The 21,117-nt window shown below is 41.2% G+C and overlaps 1 protein-coding gene across 1 annotated transcript; it reads right to left on the bottom strand.

Annotated features, from left to right (window-relative positions):
* Positions 1–2,391: 2,391 nt before the first annotated feature.
* alpl (alkaline phosphatase, biomineralization associated) lies at positions 2,392–20,379 on the bottom strand. The gene is made up of 12 exons (XM_061069430.1): positions 20,256–20,379; positions 16,419–16,586; positions 13,641–13,760; positions 12,434–12,549; positions 9,911–10,085; positions 7,739–7,914; positions 6,577–6,717; positions 6,361–6,430; positions 6,090–6,224; positions 3,779–3,970; positions 3,537–3,656; positions 2,392–2,874 (listed from the first exon to the last, which is right to left on the bottom strand). Exons 2-12 carry the CDS (start codon positions 16,537–16,539, stop codon positions 2,606–2,608), a joined length of 1,635 nt encoding a protein of 544 aa, XP_060925413.1. The 5' UTR covers positions 16,540–16,586; positions 20,256–20,379; the 3' UTR covers positions 2,392–2,605.
* Positions 20,380–21,117: the final 738 nt, after the last annotated feature.

The raw sequence follows: 21,117 nt of genomic DNA, 5'->3' as shown, positions 1-21,117 counted from the left end.
CTGATCACCCAAGCGAAGGGGGTCAATGACTTTCTGCCCAGGGAAGGATCTCTGCTTTGAAAAGGGGAGAATTAGCATCTTCTTGCAGCCTCAGTGCTCCTTTTATACAGCAGAATCACAGCTGTCAGGCCTACGTTGCTTTCTTAGTTTGATCTGTCTCAGGCCCTGCAATCTCAGCACACTCCTTTTCTTTTTCAATTATTCAGCCGGGCCCACAGCGCCTCAAAGGGCTGCAGATCACGACACAGATTCGAGAGAGGGTCCTTAATATAAAGGTGGATAGATTGATTGATATAGAATCACTAATCAGTGTTAAAGGCACCAAATTGAAGGGAGGGAGAGAGAGAGAGAGAGTGAAATGGAAATGACTGAGCTGCTGGTCAGAGAGATTGAGGTTTGATGAGAGACTTGAGGGATGATTTGATGACAGTCAGAAATTTCAATCAATCGAGTCAATCAAGATCAGAATTTTCGGCAAAAGCATTTTTCAGTGATCGCTCTGTCACAGATGAGCAACTGATACATATGTCGAGCAAATTATGTATCTTGAAGTTTGGCATGGACAGAGATAATACTGTTCTACGTATATTAAAATATTATGTTATTCTATATAATATTTCTAGATCACAAAAAAATCTGTTTGGCAAAATGCAACTTCATGGATTTAAAGAAGAATATTTCCCACTCTTATGTATCAGTAAGTTGGAAAACTGGCCTTATTTCAACACTTCCATATGCAATTTGTCTATAGAGAAACTACCACCACCTATTCAGCTCTGATTGGTTGATTGTTTCTTCCTCACGGTGAATGTTTGTTGCCTTTAATTACTTTCCCTCGTCATTGATGAATTTAAACAACAAACAAAGTCTTTCTCTAGTTTCATCAAATCTTTCATCATTTTAAAAAAACAAAAGGTTTTCATTATTCTGAGATTTTCATGACCGTGAGTCATGTAGAAATACATCTGAGGAGGAAGATGAAGTTGGGAGTTGAAAACCCACTTGAATATTCATTATGTAAAACCTGATACCCATCATCGCATATCTCTAAATATAGAATACAAAAGATAACACCGGATTACAGGGTAAGGATTTGTATAGCTGCCAGGAAGCATAAGAAAAATTGGGAAAGCAAGTTTACAAAGTGGCCCCTGAGGCTTTCGGTGGATTCCAAGCAGCCATTATGTGTGGTGACACCGAGGGAATAGTGGAGACTGCATGAGAAGTTCATTTCATACACATTGAGCACTAAACCTCCCCCTTTTCATGCTTCAGCCAACAGGAGTCCTCTGTTTTCCCAGTGAGCACGTGATGCCACAGAATGAGAGGCTCCAGTCCATTCACATTCCACACAGGCCACGAACTGGATGGAAGAGTACAACATACAACATGTGGGACATAAAACAAAAGAAGATACTCACTGTTACATCAGGTTATTTTGCTGCAGACGTGTGTTGAACAGTGAATTTGTGACATTTACAGCAAAAAAGAAAGAACACACAAGTAGGATTTTGACCTTGTGTTGTCTGCAGAGTGATTTCCCTTTTTCTATTCACAGTTATTTCAAGTCTTTGCTTTATAAAAACTGTTAAATGTCGACCAATTTGACTCAACTATTTTAAATGCAATAACATTTCCATCTAATTATGACAATTTAGGAGAAAGCGTATTTAGGAAATGAGAAAATGAAAAATTTCAAGCATTAAAGGGACTCTTACCTTTGTTGCATTTTTACACTTTTTGTGGATAAGGTTAAATTGGTATTAATAAGGTAACGACACTCTAAAATGCAAGACAGACCCACCAGGAGTTAAAACAAACAATTATTTCACTCTCGTAATATTTAGTGAAAACTTCAACCAATAAAATTCTTCGGACCGAAGGACCTTATTGGCCGACAGACCTGTCTGTTTGCTGCATGGAAACAGCATTCGGGCCCCCGTCATCAAGGCGCGTCCTCAACTATAGGGTTTGTTTTGATTCCACGGCAGACAGTAGCGAGTAGCGACCGTAGCGACCGTAGCGACTGACGATGGCAGACCAAAGTGGTCCACGGCGTACTGAAACAGCCGCTCCCAAGGGGAAAAACAAAAGTTTAAAACACAGCGGATGGGAACGAGGGGGTGGGGCATTGGAGGAAGGCGGGATGATTTGAATGTGCTGTAATTCTCAAATGCAACAAAGGTAAGAGTCCCTTTAATGTGGCACTTAAATAGCCCTTACTTATAGCACTCTGTAGTTTTGCTTTATTTTTGAAGAAATTGTACTTTCCCTGATTCTTGTTGTTCCGGGTTTGTACCCTCGAGGTTGAATGCACTTATTGTAAGTCGCTTTGGATAAAAGCTTAAGCTAAATGTAATGTAATGTAATGTTGCAATAAAACTGACACAATTATCAAAAAAACAAATTTTTATTGGTCAAGAGAGTTTACAACTTCCATTACTGGACACAACGGTATGTGAGGTTTTCAGTGCTTTCTCTATGCACAGGGTTGGACACATCCTTATTTTTATTTATTTTTTACTGTTTCGCTAACTATACATTCAGTTGCTTCTGGATTCAGTGTCAAATTTGTCCTTCAAAATGTGTCGTTGTCGGAGGTAAGTCAGCAGAGAAGTCGGGCAGCTGTGAGAAGGGCTGCGATGCTCCACAGGGCCGGGTGCAGAGGGGGGGCCGTCCCGCTGGAGGGCATACAGTGATCCCTGTTCTGGCCGATGCAGGCGGCGTAAGCCATCACGTGGGGGATGTAGTTCTGCTCGTGGACCCCATGGAGCAGGTGAGCGAGGGGACCTTTGGCAAACACAGCAACATCCTCTCCTCCGTGAGTCTCCATGCTGAGAGGTACAGCTGCCTGGGCCTGGTAGTTGTTTTCCTCTGTAAGGAACACAACACGGAGATAAATGTTAATATTTATTTTTGATGGATACATGATGGGGGGATAAAAGCACCTGTGGAGGTTTGGGCCTCTAGTAACTTCAAGAGGATCAACCATGATGAAAAGATGAAAAGATGACTAATGAGCAAACATGGACAAAAACAAATGATGGTTTCAAAATACTCAAATAAAATTGGCTTTTTTCAAATGTTTTATGAAGCAAGAAACGTACTGAAATCACTTGTGACCATGACAACTCCTGTAATTAATCATTCTGTAGTATTTTATTTCTACTTTGCTGCGTTAGCGTCAATATAGATAGATAGATAGATTACTTTATTCATCCCCGAAGGGAAATTAAGTCGTCATAGCAGCCGGTATATTTGAATACAATAAAACACAATACAATAGAATAAAATAAACAAACATCTATCCTGAGGAATCCGATCTCAAGTGACAGCTCACACCTCGGTTCACCTCACAATCGGTTCATGTGTATGGGGATCGATATGAAGACTGGGATCGGGCCGCTGACCTTCTGGTTATAGGACAACCGCTCTAACCCCTGAGACACAATCACAACCCTGCTGTGGTGTCTTTAAATATATTATCTTTCCTAAAAAGTTTTACACCAGTCTGGCGGCTACATGATTTCACTTACCGTAATCAATAGTGGAAACGTTCTCCCTCGAACCACTGACCATTTTGTAACCTGGTCCGTTCCCATATAAAATGGCGGTGAAGGGCTTCTGGTCCACATCACTCATCATGGGGGCCAGACCTGCGGACAGAGAAGGGGCATTAAGCATTTTCACTAGGCCGTAATTTTGCATCACTATGAGTCATATGGTACAACAATGTAGAATAAATAGAAATAAATAGCACTGAATTGTGATTACATACCAAATATTGTGTTTCCTCTGGATGTGTAGCCTCCGAAGTTGAACATGTGCGAATGGTCGGCGGTAACTATGGTCATTGTGTTGTGGATGCTTGTCATGAGGCCTGCCTGGCCGATGGCCCGGTCCATTTCCACAGCTTCATGCAGAGCGTGCTTGGCCTTTCCCTCATGGTGTCCATGGTCAATACGGCCGCCTGCAAGAGGAGGAAACACCTGAAGTCATTGTGTGCTTTTAAATTAACTTTAGCTGTCTTGAGCTGTTTGACTGAGAGAGGCTCAGTGCAACAAACCGTCCAATGGGTCTGGAAGTGTGAGACGGCCAAAGTGGTTGTGTGAAGAATGAAAAGTAATGGACACTCAAAGAGGCCGTGTTATGTTCTCTTCCCCACGATACTTGCTAATCACTGGGTAAGTATGCATCAATATTAGACTGATGGTTTTACAAAGCCACAGTTTGTCCATATTAAAAACAAACTGACGTCTTAAGCCAGTAGCCTAACACTTGCTGTCATACTTGCAGGTGTTTGCCAAGTACAGAGGCTTATCAACAGCAAAATTACACTTACTTAAACTATATTTATACCACAAACTATCACATTTACTTGTTTGCATAGTTGATAGTTGATTTTCCTCTCCCGTCCTGCAGCTTTCCCTTGGCCCCACATGCATCTTGTGATTATGCAAAATAAACACGTTCATCATTTCTGTTCACAAAGATTAAGTTATGTTGTTTTTACCCAGTCTGAGTACACAAGTGTGTCTGATGTGTGTGTCTCTGTTTGAGGGAAGATTTGATCAATGTAAGGAAAGTATCGCTCATTCTGTGGTGATCAGTGTTGATATCGGGGCGGGGGTCACAAACAAATCAATGAGAGGAGAGAAAATCTGTTTGATTCTTAGTGAAACTAAGGACTCAGGAGAGGCGGTGGACTAGTGGCAGAAAACTTGGACTACTGGCAGAGAAGGGGTCTCTGGTTCGATGCTGGTTCGACTCCACGGTTCGTCTCCTCGGAGTTTCAGCGGAAACTTGCCTGGATGGTGTAACGAACCTGGACCTGTCCAAAGTTCAAAAGGACTCTTCTCCCTACCCTGTCTAGTGCCCCTGAGCAAGGCACCTTACTCCCCCAACATCTGCTCCCCGGACGCCGTACCTGGCAGCCCACTGCTCTGCTCTGCAGTGTGTCCTGCACCAGATGGGTGAAATGCAGAGGACTAATTTCCCCAATGCATGAGTGTGTCTTTGCATGTTTGTGCATGTGTGTGGGATTAATAAAAGTGTATCTTCTTCTATCTTCTAAACTGCAGCGGCTCAGAGGACATCAGCTGAGTAGGAGGTCCTTCATATGTGGCCCAGGAAGGATTAGGGTTCTGTTTGTCTTATTTTGTTTTATTCCATTTCCCTTTATTTGCATAGTTTTCCCTTGACCTGAGTTTCCTTTTGCCTTGGCAATATCCGTGGGACTCAAGGTTGAGATAGGAAGCCAAACACGTAGCAAGTAAAGGGAGTTACAAATGTATCTCTGCAAGAATGCACTCTGACGTTTTTTTGCTGAGATATTTTGAAAACATACAACAAGGAATAGGTGAGACGAGCCAATGTGCAGATATGTTCTGTCAAATAGAGAGGCTCCACATATAAGCTAAGTGCCAACTTGAGCACCTTTCTAACAGTGTAAATTCAGAGAGTTTATCAACCTCTGCAGCTGGATTCAGAGCAGTCTGCTTCTGACAACAGCTGTGTCCACAATTAGGAGCCACCTCATTTGGGTGACTTGGTCAATGTGGTCACTGAAGGTGGCTCATAGACTGCGGTTGCAAGGCCAACTGAAAGGAAACTATGTGCCAAGGATTTCCTGTTTGTGCCACCTGCTCGTTTGCCAAGTTGAGCTGCTGCACTCACCATCAAGTAATCAAACCTGTGATAGGTTGACCCGAGGAGGATCAACCGGATCCTCTTTTTGGCCATTATCTTTTGTATTTTATATTTCTGAGCCGCATTGGGAGGAAGGCGCCATCGCTCTTCGGCCTCCTAAGGATGTGGCCCCTGAATTGAGAAACAGCTTCTATTTTCGGACAATCTAATGAGCTTTGAACATTTTGCTGCGACTTTAAAGGTGTGGAAGTAAACAATAGTCTTCAAGCTCTCTTTGTGTCATTTTTCACAAAATTACCTCCAATGCTTTTTGTGTGTACAACCGAATCCAGAACCACGGATGCCTTTTGATCTTAACAGGCAGTTCTACCCAGGATAGACAAACTTTGAAACAGTACACAAAAAATTATTTTCAGTACAACAAAGGTAAAATAATTCACCTTCTACAAGCAGGTAAAATCCACTGGGGTTCTTCTTCAGGATCTTGATGGCCACCTCCACCATCTCTGTCAGTGAAGGATCAGTCTCTGTGTTCCTCTCCAGGTCAAAGGGCAGATCTCCAGGTTCAAAGAGACCTGGAATACCAGTTCAAGGAGAAGTAGGATATTACAAGCAGAAAATAAGCCCCCAGCAAATTCATGCACGTACAGCATGGCTCTTCATTTACACTTCAATGAGAGCTTCATAATGACACTAAGGCTGAAAACTCACCCAATAAGTAGTCCACGTTGGTAGGGTTCAGTGATAAGAGCTGAGTCTTGTTCCATACATAATGGCCTTTCTGCATATATAAAAAAAAGACAAACGTACAGCACAGTGTGAGCACAGTCACTTTGAACTTCAAAATATGCAAATGTAATTTGGAAGATAAAAGAGGGAGCAGAGAGAAGAGAGGAGCAAACAGAGGGAAGAGGAGGAGAATTTTACTTTATCCTTCGTTTTGTCGATCCACTCCTGGACCAGGTTTCTGCCGTCTTTGCGCGTGCCGCTGTGCTTCCCCATGCTGGGGTACTCCACATCGGACTGGTTTTTGGGGAACATGTACTTCCTGCCTCCACCCATAATGACCTGAAAGGATCAGAAGAGAAGACACAATTAAAATCTCAATCGCAGCCATTTAGGATCAAATGACCACATGCACAGAGAACATTTGCTGTTGTAAAAGTGCCAGGATCACCATTTGGTTTGTTTCAGTACAAAAGCATCTGACAATTAAATGTTCAAGTTTGTTTTAGCCCAAATGGAACCCACATAATCCTAATGCCACCTAAAATTCAGAGAGCTATTCAGTTCACTTGACAATTACTTTCTTGATTATTATATTAATTGCTTTGTCCATAAATTGCCAAAACAATATAGAAAAAGCCTCACAGTTGTGTAAGATCAACTTTCTTATTTTGTAAGACCAACACTTAAAAAGCTTTAGCCGAACAACTTACACCATGATCAGGATTTTTCGGGGCTATTTAGACACAGAAGTACTTCCAGCAAAACGCACATTCTCCACCCTATGTAGGAATGCTAGTATGTAAACAGATGATAAACACAATGTCCAGCTGAGACCAAAGAGCATGTCATCCATTTTGCAAGAAATAAATCAAAAACAAAGTTATACAATTAACATTATGACCTGATGGAGGCTCTGGAGGAAGTGATTACAGTTTATTCTGAGGGCACCATGATTTAATCTCTATCCATGGAATTGTTTTTTCTTTCAGATATTTCGCAATAAATCTACTTGCATGAATGTTAGTTGCTAATGCTGGTGGTGCTAGAGGACAAATCAGGGGATCACTAGAGTCATTTTTGGGTTTAATTTCTTGGATGTTTGGATGAATGCCTGGGAACATTTCAATCCATTGCAATCCATCCAATACTTATCTTAATCTGAGTGATAGACCAGAATAGCCATAAAGCTGAAAGCCATGACACCAGCATGGCAAAAAACATCCAAAGAACAATGTTTTTATTTTATTTTGCTTGAAAATTGACAAAAGTTACTGATAATTCATCAAAAAGTAGATTTTTGACAAATGTATTCATCCACTAATTGTTTCAGCTCTGGTCAGAATCAATGCTTGTCACTCACATCAATGTTGGGAATGTTTTCGAAGAGCTGCCTGGCGATGTCCTTGCAGCCGGACTGCAGCGCCTCCTCTGGCATCTCGTTGTCCGAGTACCAGTCTCTGTCCACACTGTGGGCGTAAGCTGCACTGGGAGTTGCGTGGTTGACCCGCGTCGTGGTCACAATTCCCACTGACTTGCCTGCATTTGACACAATCACATGCGGCCGTCATTTTCTGACAAAAGCAGAGGTTCTGGAAATTCACAATCATTTTATTGACAATTCTAGACACAAAATTCCTTTTCTGGGAATCACTTCACAGGCAGATATAGGAATCAATTATCATCGAGACAGAGGCGGCACTTATCCTTTAATCATGTAGAGGTCGTCGTAAAACAGGAAAAATATCTTAGAGAGCTCAACTCAACTACTATTAAAAAAAACCATTACATTACAAATTGTTTTTCAATAGGTCCCCCAAGTATTGCTGATATCAATCAACCCTGGCCATAAAGAAAATGTTATGTTGACTACACAGCAAAATCTGTAGTGTTGTTTTTTCAGTGTTAATATTTTTGAGTTGGTGGGTGTTGATTTTGGAGTTGTTTTAACACCACTAGTGTTAAAAAAGCTCTGCGAGTGTTGTCAATCAAGCGAGTTAAATGTTAACACCTGTGACTGAGTTAGATTCACTTCAGGTGGAGTTGATCATAAATTATGGGAGGAGCTTCACCACAAATCTCTGCACCCAATGAACCATAACAAAATCCCTCGGCTCTCTTTATCAAGACAGGTGTGAGACTGACCCTCGGTCTCGTTTTAGTGTTAAAAATACACTTTAATGAGTCATAAAATAACACTATGTATGTTAAAAATTAACTCTCATAGTGAAATGAAATAACATGATTTTAGTGTCAAATATTTATCACTGTTAAAGAGTTAAAATATTAACACTTTTCAAAGTGTAATTTTAACTCAGAATCCGTGAGGATTATATAAACTCAGAAAAAGTGTTAAATTTAACACTCTGTGAGTTGAATTAACACTCCCGTTTTTGCTGTGTAGGGCTCTGAAATTAACTGAAAATTATTGAATATCGCATAAAAAAAAACATTAATTAACCATAATCGAGGTGTCTTTTGAAATAATAGTGATATTGATTTGAAGACACATCACCAGGCCCTAATGTCCACCAATGATCAATGGTTGGAGGTATGTATAGCTGGCATAACAATGATTTATGCCGGACTCTAGTTACTCTTCTGGGTGTAAAAGGTTAAAAAACAAATGACTGGTAAAGCAAGAACGGGACGGGTCTTGTAAAATGACCTGATGAAAAACACATTTCTCTTTGCTTTGTGCAGGAGGTCAGCTGCTGCCTGCCATGTCCCCTGAGGAATGATTGGATTTCTTATTATCGGTGACCTCTGATCCCACACACACACTCTTTCCCTATCACTCTTTCACACACACACACACACACACCAGGACCCTCCCCCAACCCCAATCACTACCGCTGCTCTCTAAAAAATCCAAGGTTCAAATTCCTTTCACATCTTGTTTCCTCTTCTGCCTTTCTCCTTTGGTCTTTAAAGCGTTCAACAGATGACATAACACTGATGCATCCTTGAAAGGTAAATGCTCGTACTCAGACAAAATCAAATGTCTGAAACAATTTATGTTTTTGTCTGGCACTATGGATGCAGCATTTAACTTCTTATTGAAACTAGAGTCCGTCAAACCCATGCGTGAAAACCTTGTGTAACTTAATAGAAATGATTGGTAGACTAGTCGAAAATCCACTTTTTGGTCGGATAAATGTCCCAAACAGCTCTAGTATTAAAAGCGTTCAACAGATGACATAACACTGATGCATCCTTGAAAGGTAAATGCTCGTACTCAGACAAAATCAAATGTCTGAAACAATTTATGTTTTTGTCTGGCACTATGGATGCAGCATTTAACTTCTTATTAAAACTAGAGTCCCTAAAACCCACGTGTGAAAACCTTGTGAAACTTAATAGAAATGATTGGTAGACTAGTCGAAAATCCACTTTTTGGTCGGATAAATGTCCCAAACAGCTCTAGTATGGATTGGGTTAGAAGGATGAACAGCTGAGAACTTGAATAAGCAGCATTGACTTAAGGTAGAATTCTTCGAGGAAAGTGAAAAAGGCCTGTTTTAAATCACATTACCTGCATCTTTGGCCCATTTGAGGATGGAGGTGACCTCGTTCCCCTTTGCCGTCTTACACTGGGATCGGACAGCAGCTGCACTGACGCCCACTGTTCCCTCGTTGGCCTTCACCCCACAGAGGTAGGCTGTGGCTGTGCCAGCGCTGTCTGGCACCTGTGCATTTGTGTTGTATGTCTGCAGGGACACAGGGCATGGACATGGGATCAGATCGGATTGTTTACGGTCATTCTGATGTAATTTGTGTAAACATGACAGGGGCTAATCCTTTAAATTACAGGCACTGACTAAAACACGATGATTAGTCAATAAACTGATCTATTACTGATTGTTAAATTGCTTCTCTTCAATGTTCAATCATTGAAACTTGAATATCTAAACATCATATCTCCTTTGGTTTAACATTAACTGGTAAATGGAAAATGTTGTCTACCATCTCACTTCTTTCTTTAACACAACAGTCTGGTACAGAGCCGGCCTCATATCTGCCACTACCCAAATCTGCCCTTCAATCTCCTGCTCTATTCTACCTTCCGTCGTAAACAAGACCAAGATACAGAATCTCCAGATAAAAATAACAAAACCACAGGAAATTCATCCAAATTATACAACCCAACCCTCCCGGACCGCACGCCTGGAAATCCTGTCAATGAAAATACAGGTGGTAAGGGAATAACTTGGCAGAGACCTTTGCACTTAGGGTACGTGTGTTACTTCCAAGGAATAGAAACAATTTTACACAAGTACAGGATGACTCATAACAGCGGAACCTCATATTCCCGCAATATTCCCCACATGATCATCGAAGAGACCAGTCATAGGTATTCTCTAAATTCATAAAACATCTGTAGACTGGATGGACAAACTCAAGCAACCCTGCAAGGGTCGGTCCACTGTGTTGCTCTACTGTTTCATCCACATTGTTTCAAAGGATTCTGAGGTTCGTCAGTGCACCAGAGCCCCCCGCCCCATCCCACCTTCAGCAATCCTCCCCAGCTGAAAACAGTTTGGGCTAAGCCCTGTTTCCCCTTCCTGAGATTGCCTGAGCTTTCTTGAGGCCAGCTGAAAGTCTTTATCCTTGAACTCCTCCTACACAAAGGTTACCCCGGTCCTCTCGGGTTGCCCAGTTTTCCTAATCCAGGCACGATGATGCAGTCTCAAAGTCCCTGTTAATGTGAACCACTCTCGGTCTGGCCCCTCCTGTGGGACAACACTTGCCTTGGGAGACCCTACCAAGGACTAAGGACAATCCTGCTCTCAGGATCTCTGAGACACACAAATCCGTCCACCATGTTCAGGCAGCAATTTTCTGAGATGTACGGGTTAAACAACCCAATAAAATGTCAGGACTTTCCACTAAAACATTTTTCACAAGTTGTACAATATAGTTTTCCTGTTTATACAGTGACATAATGTTTAAATTTTTTGTTGAAACTCGGTTTCCTCAAAATCCAAATAGAGTTGTTTTATCAAAAGGTTTGAATAAGTAGTCAGACTCTTTCTCTCACAGTATTTACAGCCAAGGCTATGTTGTGCACTGCTAAGTTTACTCTATTGAGACCAAATGAATGCAAGCTAATTCAATTTTAGTTTCAGCTCTTGTCTGGGATGCCACCGATGCACTACAGCTGCCACTGAATGCTCGTGCAATGAAGGAACATGTCACCCAGTGTAATGTGCAGCTCAGTTATGTGTTTTCAATAAGGTTTGGACAACAATTAAGCTCCATAGCAACGAGAAGCTATATCAGGCTTTGGTCACACAGATATTACTCATTAGCAAGATAAAGTAAATTTTACAAAACAAGATTTGTGGTTAACCAGGTAACTTCAGGTTGAACCCTGGGTTTTCTGGCACAAAGTGGGTTGACATCCTACTGGGGTTAATCACAGTGGTAACCTAAGGCTGATTCATGCTTCTGAGTCAAAGCTAGGATGTAGCATGTAGCCTATATGCACAGGGCTGAGCATTCATAGCTGTACTTATGTGTGTGTGAGTCGCACTGCAATTACAACGTCGAAACGCTATTGGCGGTAGAGTTTCTATGCTGGTGGTGAGTGTGTTCTGGTTTCTGGTCCATTTACAAATGATCTGGTATCACTGTTTAGGCTACAGTGTAGCTTCAACACAGAAGCATGGATTGAACTGTACATGGCACCTCTAACTTGCCTGTAGCCAGATTAGGTTTAGTGAAGCTAGATTAGGAAAAGACATCTTCGTAGTACAGGCCCCTGGTCTTTTTCAGGAGCGTTGTTGACAGTGATAAAGATAAAAACAAAAGGATATTGCCAAAATTGTTCTTACATTAAACTAATACATAGATATAAAGGTGTAAATAATGAAACTACTCTACAATGTCTGTGTGACTAATATGAAATCTGTGTCATAACACACAGCCCGGATGACATAACCCACGAGATGACCTTGTTAACGGTCAGAGACCTTTGTCAGGGAACCATCAATGGCCAAAGCAAGATCGATACATTACCCTATACAGTGTGATATATATAATGAACAAATCAGACCTTAGCCAGAGACACAAAAGGGAACTTGTCCATCTCCAGCTGCGTCTCCTCTCCGCTCTGTCCGCTCAGCTGACCCTTCAGGATTCGAGCAGCCGTTACCGTGGGAACGCCCATCCCTAAACACCAAAAGTAGACGGTTAGATGGTATTATCTTCTTTCCTCAGGGTGGGAGATAAAGACAAACATTGGGGGGAAAAAACACTGCTGTGCTCATTTTGCAATATGTAACTGACTGTTGGTTTTTTTGGCCACTTGAGTTAGATAAGACTGCTGCTGTGAGACATAACATTTACTTAGAAAGAAACCACTTGTTAAAACAGATACTTTTGATGGGACAGGAAGAAAAGAGCTTGTATGATATGATTTTTGTGTTGTTCGTTTGTCTAGAATGAAACTGAAAGTCCCACCGACAAACTCATGGTGTGTCTTATACCATTTTAGGTCACAAGAAGTGAGGATATCTTTGGAAATTTGACCTGGCAGAGCCGGGTGAATTCAAAAGTTCTCCACGGCCTTGTATTGCGTTCAGGAATATAAACAAACTGTGATAAAACTCACACGTATGTGAAAGTCTGTCCTGCACAATTAAATCTAAGGCTCAGAGCCACAATGGGTCAACGTGCAGCTGAGACTCATTACTTTCACCCCAGCCAGTGATTTTCTTGGGAAATGTCTGAGAATCAGTTTCCAGTTTGACAATCATCTCCCGTTGCGTACTGCCACCTTTTCACTCAACTCCAGAAGATGCTGCGTGTTATTCTGTAACTATACTAACACGAGCACATATGCTGCAGTGCACAAGAATGTCTCTCTGTGCTCATGTCCAAACAGAGGGAGCAGAGGCCCGATGGAGGATAAAAGTTATTATGCAACCAATGAGCGTCCCGGCACAAACAGAAGCCCAGTGATGTGGTGGCAGTGCAATCTAGTTTACTGTTAACCATTAGAAAACAAATCTCCTTTATTTTCCACTGGGTCACTTTCAATTTACATAAAACTATTACCTTGACTGGGAGTTTTATAATTAATCACATCTATAAAAAAAAAAAAAAAATGAGAGGGGGAAATGTGGTCAAGACCGAAGAGAATCTGACATTTAGGGTGTTTACTGATGAGATTACGGAAAACATTTCCTCCTTTAAGTGGTTTTACACAGGGTTTGGGGTGTGTGTGAGTGAATCAGTAAAGAAAAGGAATGATGACTTACCATCTCCGAGGAAGAGGATGAGGTTTTTGGCTTTGTTTGTATTGAGTTGTTGCAGATTCAGGGCGTTTTTCAGGGTCCGCTGGGCCCAAGCATTCCAAAACTTAGGCTCCTTTTCCTGATCTGTGCATCACAATAAACAATAATAAGTCTGGTTGGCTGGATTCAACATATACATTTTTATTCCAGTAAATGTGGATCAGATTAGTCAGAATATAGAAATGTGTTATACATAAAACAAGGGGAAATATATTTAAGGCAATAGTCACAAACTGTTAAAAAAACTATGACTTATTACCAAATGTACAACAACTGAGATTAAAATCAATTTGGTTATTCAATTAATTGAATTTGAAAATAAAAGTATTAGATATTAATTTGACAGTTTAAGTTGATTTTAAGGAAGACAAGAAATTATAACAGAATATTTATATTTTGAATTATTTAATCAGTAATCTATAGATGTCACCTTAGGTTCTGGGGACAATATGAATATATTTCACGGTTTTGTGATATTTGAAATACTGTTCATCAATAACTTGGTCAGCAGATTACTTTATATTTAAGATAAGTGTCAGTCTCTTCTCTAACTATAATCAGGGTAGAGTCAAATTGTCGAAAAGGGTTACATTTGACATTAGACATTGTTTGTAACAGTGGATAAGCTTTTATAAACAATTTACAAGAAACAAGAATCAATAAATTCCTGTTATTTTCTGTAGCGGCACAAAAGTCCTCTAGGACAACAAGAAATCCTCTAGACAGAAAAACTTCCTTTAAGTCTTTCTAACATCCTCCTGCAGTGTTTCCCCTACCATTCTATTAGGGGGGCGCTGCTTTCTCAGCGCCGGTCAGCTCGCGATTCTGCTTTCTCCGCTTGTTGTATTTAACCGTGAACGCACCTCGCCTCGCAACCTCAGCCTGAACCATTATTAACCCCGCTGCGTCACTTCCTTCTATCACTGTTTAATCTATTTTCATCGGACCATTGTTCAAAACCGGCAAATCTGACGTGAAAATATTTTTATTATAGACGGAAGTTTCAAAATGGTAACTTAACACAAACGAGGGTTATGACGAAGTGCTCTATTCTAACTAGTCCTGTTTGATTGCTGTGGTAACAGTGATTTCAGGTGGTAGAGAAGTCGTTATGCAGAGATTGCTAGTAGGATCTCGACTTTAGTCTTCTTTCACTTTAAGCGCATGCTCCATTACGTCTTTACAGTGATTTCAACCACTCCGCTGCAGCGTTTCCGTGTTTTCGTGACTGGGCTTCGTGTAAACGCGATAAACATAAGTACCGGATCCAAAAAAATTTCCGGATTCCGGCAATCCAGGTTACTTATGGAAGTCAGTAAATACATACATTACATACATACATATATACATGCATGCATAAATAAATAGATAGCCAGATAGATAGATAGATAAATTACAGATCATAGAGAATGAATAGGGGATTATTTCAGTTTTCTCTTTGGTTTTAGGCAGTGGTGGGAAGTAACAAAGTAGAAATACTTTGTTACTGTACTTAAGTAGATTTTTCACATATCTGTACTTTACTTGAGTATTTATTTTCCTGACGACTTTTAACTTTTACTCGCTACATTTGAGCACAAATATCTGTACTTTCTACTTCTTACATTCTCAAAACTGGCTCGTTACTTGAGCGGCGGAGGTTGGCGGAACATGCAGCTTTACACACGGCGCACCTCTCTCTCTCTCTCTCGCTCTCTCGCTCCTGCAGGAGCTCGGTTCAGTCTTTATTATTAGGGCCCAGGCACTGACAGACATGTGGCCCTATTGAAATTGTAAGGATTATTATTCAGGCAAATTAATTTTCTTTATGAGGGCTTTTATTAGGTGAATTTACATAATTTTTTGAAGGTATTCCTTTTTCGATTCACATTTGTTTTCCCTTTCCTGCTTTGTGTTAACATCTGCACATAAATACATAGCTCGAAGCAGCAAGTGGTTAACTTTTCTTAAAGAAAATATTGGACGTAGTTGGTTTAAACAAAAACTGTTGGCAAATAGACTATCATTGGTTGGCCGTGTCTACTTAGTCTAAACATCCACGTAAACAGGGTTAGGGTTATACCCTAACCCAAAATTTGTAAAATTATACATTTTTCGGTCAGTTGAAATAAATCCTGAACTCAACAATTTGGGGTTGTTTTTTGTCTGTAACGGCCTACTATAAAAAGCACTTAGCATTTTTAATTTTGGTACTTGTGCTTTTACTTTTGATACTTAAGTACATTTCAACACCAGATACTTTTGATACTTAAGTACATTTAATATGAGCAACTCTAAGACTTTTACTCAAGTCATTTTCTGACGGGTGACTTTTACTTTAACCGGAGTCACTTTCAAGTAAGATATCTGTACTTTTACTCAAGTATGGCTTTCAAGTACTTTATACACCACTGGTTTTAAGAATGTTCTGTCGAATACGTAGACAGCAGAAACAGGCAGTTGTGAGAGGAAACCAGACTCGGCCATTTATAGAGTCTCCCTGCCAGTCCTACAGAAGGGACGAACTGGACAAACACATGACGTCTGAGCATCACAGAATAGCGCCGGTCAGAAATCCAATGTACAGTTCAAAATCATTAAAAGAAACACGTTAACATTATGATTCCTTTAAGCTGTAAACCTAGGGGAAACACTGTCCTGCAAACTCAAACAACCGTGTGTGTCCTGAACATCTCTTCTCCAGTTACACACGTTACTCAGTTGTTGTTTGTGTGGCGTCTGCTGACTAACAACACAACTTACCAGGGAACTGCGGCTTCCCCAGACTCCCCAAGATCAGACAGGAGCAGATGATGAGCACGGCTGTCACCTTCATGTTTTCGTCTCCGCGCGGCTGACGTGTTTCTCTAGACGGCCATAACATGCCACTTGGAGAAGCTGAGGGAGCCCGTCTGCTGCACCGCCTCACAGCTGTGGGAGAGAAGGGACACACACAGTAGTGGTTAAGTTTGTGTCATCTTGTCACACCACGACTCTTACGCCCCGGTTTAATATTTATTTTAGCCTGCGCGGTTTTGGACTAAACACACCTACCGATAGCATCACTTGTAACTCACATTGTTGCAGGTGGAGTTCTACCACAGGCTCATGTTGCAGAGTGTGTTGACTTCAGGGATTTTAAGCACACAACATGTGGACATGACATTGGCAGTCAGGTAAAGTGAAGGTCATTTAAAGGTTTACACTCATGTCTGCACTCGCAGACACATGAGCTGAGCAAATAGGCAAGGAGACGTCAACAGGAGGAGGAACAGGAGGTAGGGATGATCCAGACAGGTAAAACACACAAAGTACACACAGACACACAAGCGAAAAGAGGCAATACAAGTCCTAAGAGTCCTTAAAGAGGGGCCGATCAGGACCACGCAACAACTGAGCATTAGTTCTTTGCTCAGGGTGATCCTTAAAAGAAATAGTGGAGAGACGTGGAGGTATTACTCATCCCCTTGCAGCCTCACAAAGGCTTTCAAAATAAAACAAGAAAAAAGCTGTGAAGGCAAAAAGCACAAGGACACGAGCAGCAGATTGTTTCATGTCATCGAAGCAATATCTAATTTCTTCATATTTTCTCATGCATTCGTGGCCTAGCTTGTTAGAATGCACAGTTCGCAGCCCAGCACTGGTCAAGTGAAGCTTTGGGCCTTGCTGTGAATGCAAGTAGTCACAACAGGGGCCCTTGTGGGTCCTGGCCAGTAATGCTTCCATTTATAATTATCCACACCCTCCTCCTTTCTTCCCCATGCTTATAGTCAAGGTCATTTTAATGGGATTGAGCTCCATAGCACCGAGAGGTTTACGGGGCCATAACAAAGCCGATTAACACCAGATGATTGACTGGACACATCCGGCCCTGAGAGAGAAACTCAGCACAGTTATACTTGTACCTCAAAATTACCTGTGCAGTGGTGGCCCAAGGTTTCTGGTTCTTTTTTTGTTGAGTACACACAAAGATCTTATATACGAATCCCCACCCGATCTTTCATGCTGACTCTAAGATGTTTGTGCCACCTCTGTACCAGGATCGAATCTGAACCAGGACCTGTTAAACAGAAGTCCTGCACCGAGCAGACACAAGTCAGTGGATTTAATAACCACATACAGATGATATTCAGTAGAGCTCGTCCTTCTGCCGGAACCACACCAAGTTACACACACTCATAGATGTCAACTCCCCTAAATATGTTTAATTTTTACATTCAAGATCCATGAATAACACCCTGGGAAATCAGTGAATATAACAAATTCCTGGATCGACCCCTTTGTCTTGATTTGTGCAAATCATCCCTCGTCCCATCCTTCCACCAAGTTTCGTTGCAATCCTTATAGTAGTTTATGTGTAATCCAAGCCAACGAACAACCAAGTGGACCGAGGCCACAACTTCACCCCCTTGGCAGCGTTGAGGTCCTGTTTACCATTCCTCACATGCAGCAGACCAGAGTGACCTCAGACGGTGCCAGGTCCGCCCAGAGGCAGCGCCCCGGCCAGCCTGCAGGTGAAGAAGCACAGCAGAGCCACCACAGCTCCCAGCAGGAGGCCACACAGGACAGTGGTCAGAATCACGTGAACTCCCACTTCGATCATCGTGTCCCCGAGTGTCCTGCTGCTCCGAGGTGTCCACAGCCCACAGCCTGTGTCAGGTCTGGTGAGACTTGTCCCTCGGTGCCTCTCCCTCCCCTCAGCTCCATGCTGAGCTGCTGCTGAAGAGGAAGGAGCCCGTTACTGCCCCAGCAGGTAGCAGCTTCACAGCATGGCTTAGGCTTTTATTACTGCTCACGAGCGTGGAGCTGACCTCCATAAACAATCTATCACACCATTTATCACTGCTTCCCTTAAAGACAAGCAAAGCCGATGAGTGCTTTGTGTGCCTCGAAGACACATTACCGCCCCCCCCCCCTGTCTCTGCTCGCTCTCACTGGCGAGGACTCTTATCAAAGTTGCCAGTTTTTTAAATAAGCAACTTGGTTTGCTCCTCACACCAAAGTCTGCATCACCCAGAGTCCTGTGTGCACACAGAATAACTAAGAGGAGCTCTCTCTGAGGGAACATCTTACTTAGGGTTGCAAAGGGGCGGAAAGTTTTCGGTAAATTTCCGGAAACTTTCCAGAAACTTTCCATGGGAAGTTTAGCTCGGGAATTTGGGAAATTTTGAAAAAGAAAAAAAAATACGCAAATTAAACGCTGAGCAATAAAAACATCATTCAAAACTCTATTTTAAAGATGTATTGAATGAGGCATTCTTCCATCACATGCACAGATAACTCCCAGCATCCTTCACTCTACAGCAGGGCTACTGAGGCCTGCTGTAGTGTGCAGGACTAGTCAGGTAAGTTTCAATGATATTACTGGAGAAAACATATTAGCATGCTGATTGAGGATTGTTCATCTGTTCATCTAGCCTATTTCCATTCATTTATCCATCAATTGTAAAATATGTTTACAGACGATTCCAATTGTTTGGCTAACTATTTATATCTCTGGCATTGCATTAGTGTTTTTTTACAAACTTTTTTCTCATCTTATTCTACAGAACAATGCCACATGTACTATCTCATGTGTGGAGACATTTCACCTCATCCAATGTAGAAGGAAAGGCTGTGTACATCTGCAAATACTGTGCAAAGACCTATGTTAAGAATGACACAACGATGCAGAAGCATATAGTCAAGTGCCCAAAGTTTCCTCAGGGCTCAAATCAGCCTATGACAAAACAAAATGTTTATATTTATATCTGTATATGACAAGGTAAATACAGTTAGTATAAATTACCCACAACATTTCCAGTTTATTCCCGTAAAATCCCGTATATTCCCATTAATTCCCGTTAATTCCCATGGAAAGTTTCCAACTTTGAATATTCCCGGAATTTTGCAACCCTAATCTTACTTATTCCTGCTTTCTTATTCGGCTAAATATTTCATCTCTCACCATGTATGAACATGTATCAGCTTTAAAAAGAGAAAGATAATAAAACAGATTTGTATAATAAAGCTGAAACGGTGTAAGGAATTAAATGAGTTGTAGGAGTCTAGAGCAATCCAAACTTTGCCATACCCTCAAACCGCTCAATTATGTCTGCAGAAGTCTACACCACATATAGAAATCTGCCTTTTCAACAAAAAAAAAGAACCCTCAACTGGGCTTTGAGCTGCATGGAGCCTCTTATATGAAAGGGGTTGGGGGGTTGGGGAACAGACGGGGGTGCAGGGAAGCCCACCACATGCACTTTTACAATCTCTAATCGTCTAAATCACTTTTAGGATGTCAGCAAAATGATGTGGTCCAATCTGTTATCACTTAAATGAGTACAAAACTAAATTAACAAGGAGAGAAAAAACCAGCAAGTGTCTGTGCAACAGGCAACAAGAACCTCTTATAGAATAATAATAGAATAAATCCAGATTGAATGATTCGACTCTGCAGAGCAAACTCACAGGAAAGAGTGAATCAAGGAGGAAGATGCAAAGATGCAAAGAGATAAATCTGAGGAAAAGCAAACTGTGAGCATATTTATGTCTCTATCTCCCAAACGCAACCTGTTTCAATCTAAAAAATAGAAAAGAAAACTTAGCTTTACTTACTGCAACTGCTTGTCCAGGAGGAAATCTACATGCAGCTCATTCCCTCTCCTCTGGATTAAATGTGCACCGCTGCTTCCACGTCCCTTTTATAAGGCCACGACTGTTCCACACTGCTCCTCTGGAGGTCTGAGAATAGCGGTCTGTATCCAACGAGGGGGAAAAGACAAAAAAGAAAAAAAAAACTTAGAGATAACGGAGCTGCTGCTGCGGCCGCTGAGGGAGAAGATGGACGGAGAGCGCCGCCTGTCGGGCGACCCAAGAGTTGCTTCCAGGACAGAGCACCCACACAGGACTGTCAGTGGTGGAAGAATTCACTTCACCATGTACAAATACTCCATTGTGAGCAAAAGTTTGGTAACAGTACAGAGGTATTGTCAGAAATATTAATATTAAATCTAAAGTCCTCAAGCAGGAGCTATTTCTGTGTTAGTGATATATACGAGTGATCTAGTTTGAAGTACTCACTCCTAAACTGGCCTTCAAAATACTAAACAGCACAATAATTACCTAGAAAATAGCACATAACAGAAAGTTAATCGAGCAAATGCATTCAAAACAGCACAAAATGCGAAATTCAAAAAGATAAAAACATAAAAAATACATAAAAACATAAAACAAACAACAAAAAACAGGCAAAACAGCACCTCAAATTCATACAGGTAAATGTATACAAACTGCAACTTTAAAAAACAAAGAACCTCCATAATAATTTATATTATAAATGTTGAGTGTACTAATTGTAAGTCGCTTTGGACTTCAGCCAAATGACATGTAATGTAATGTAATGTAATATTCAGACTTTTATTTTATGTACACAAAGTATGATTAGGGAAAAACAGAGAAGTCAAAAGTACCCATTTTT

This window comes from Limanda limanda, chromosome 4 (assembly GCF_963576545.1).
Source record: "Limanda limanda chromosome 4, fLimLim1.1, whole genome shotgun sequence".
NCBI classification, from domain to species: domain Eukaryota; kingdom Metazoa; phylum Chordata; class Actinopteri; order Pleuronectiformes; family Pleuronectidae; genus Limanda; species Limanda limanda.
This window is presented reverse-complemented; position numbering and strand designations above follow the sequence as displayed.

Excerpts from the sequence above, each read along its gene's own strand:
- alpl (XM_061069430.1), bottom strand. The coding sequence starts at position 16,539 with ATGTTATGGCCGTCTAGAGAAACACGTCAGCCGCGCGGAGACGAAAAC. Across the intron at positions 6,431-6,576 it reads TCGACAAAACGAAGGATAAA|AAAGGCCATTATGTATGGAA; the intron begins GTAAAATTCTCC and ends TTATATATGCAG. Across the intron at positions 2,875-3,536 it reads CGTTTCCACTATTGATTACG|AGGAAAACAACTACCAGGCC; the intron begins GTAAGTGAAATC and ends TGTTCCTTACAG.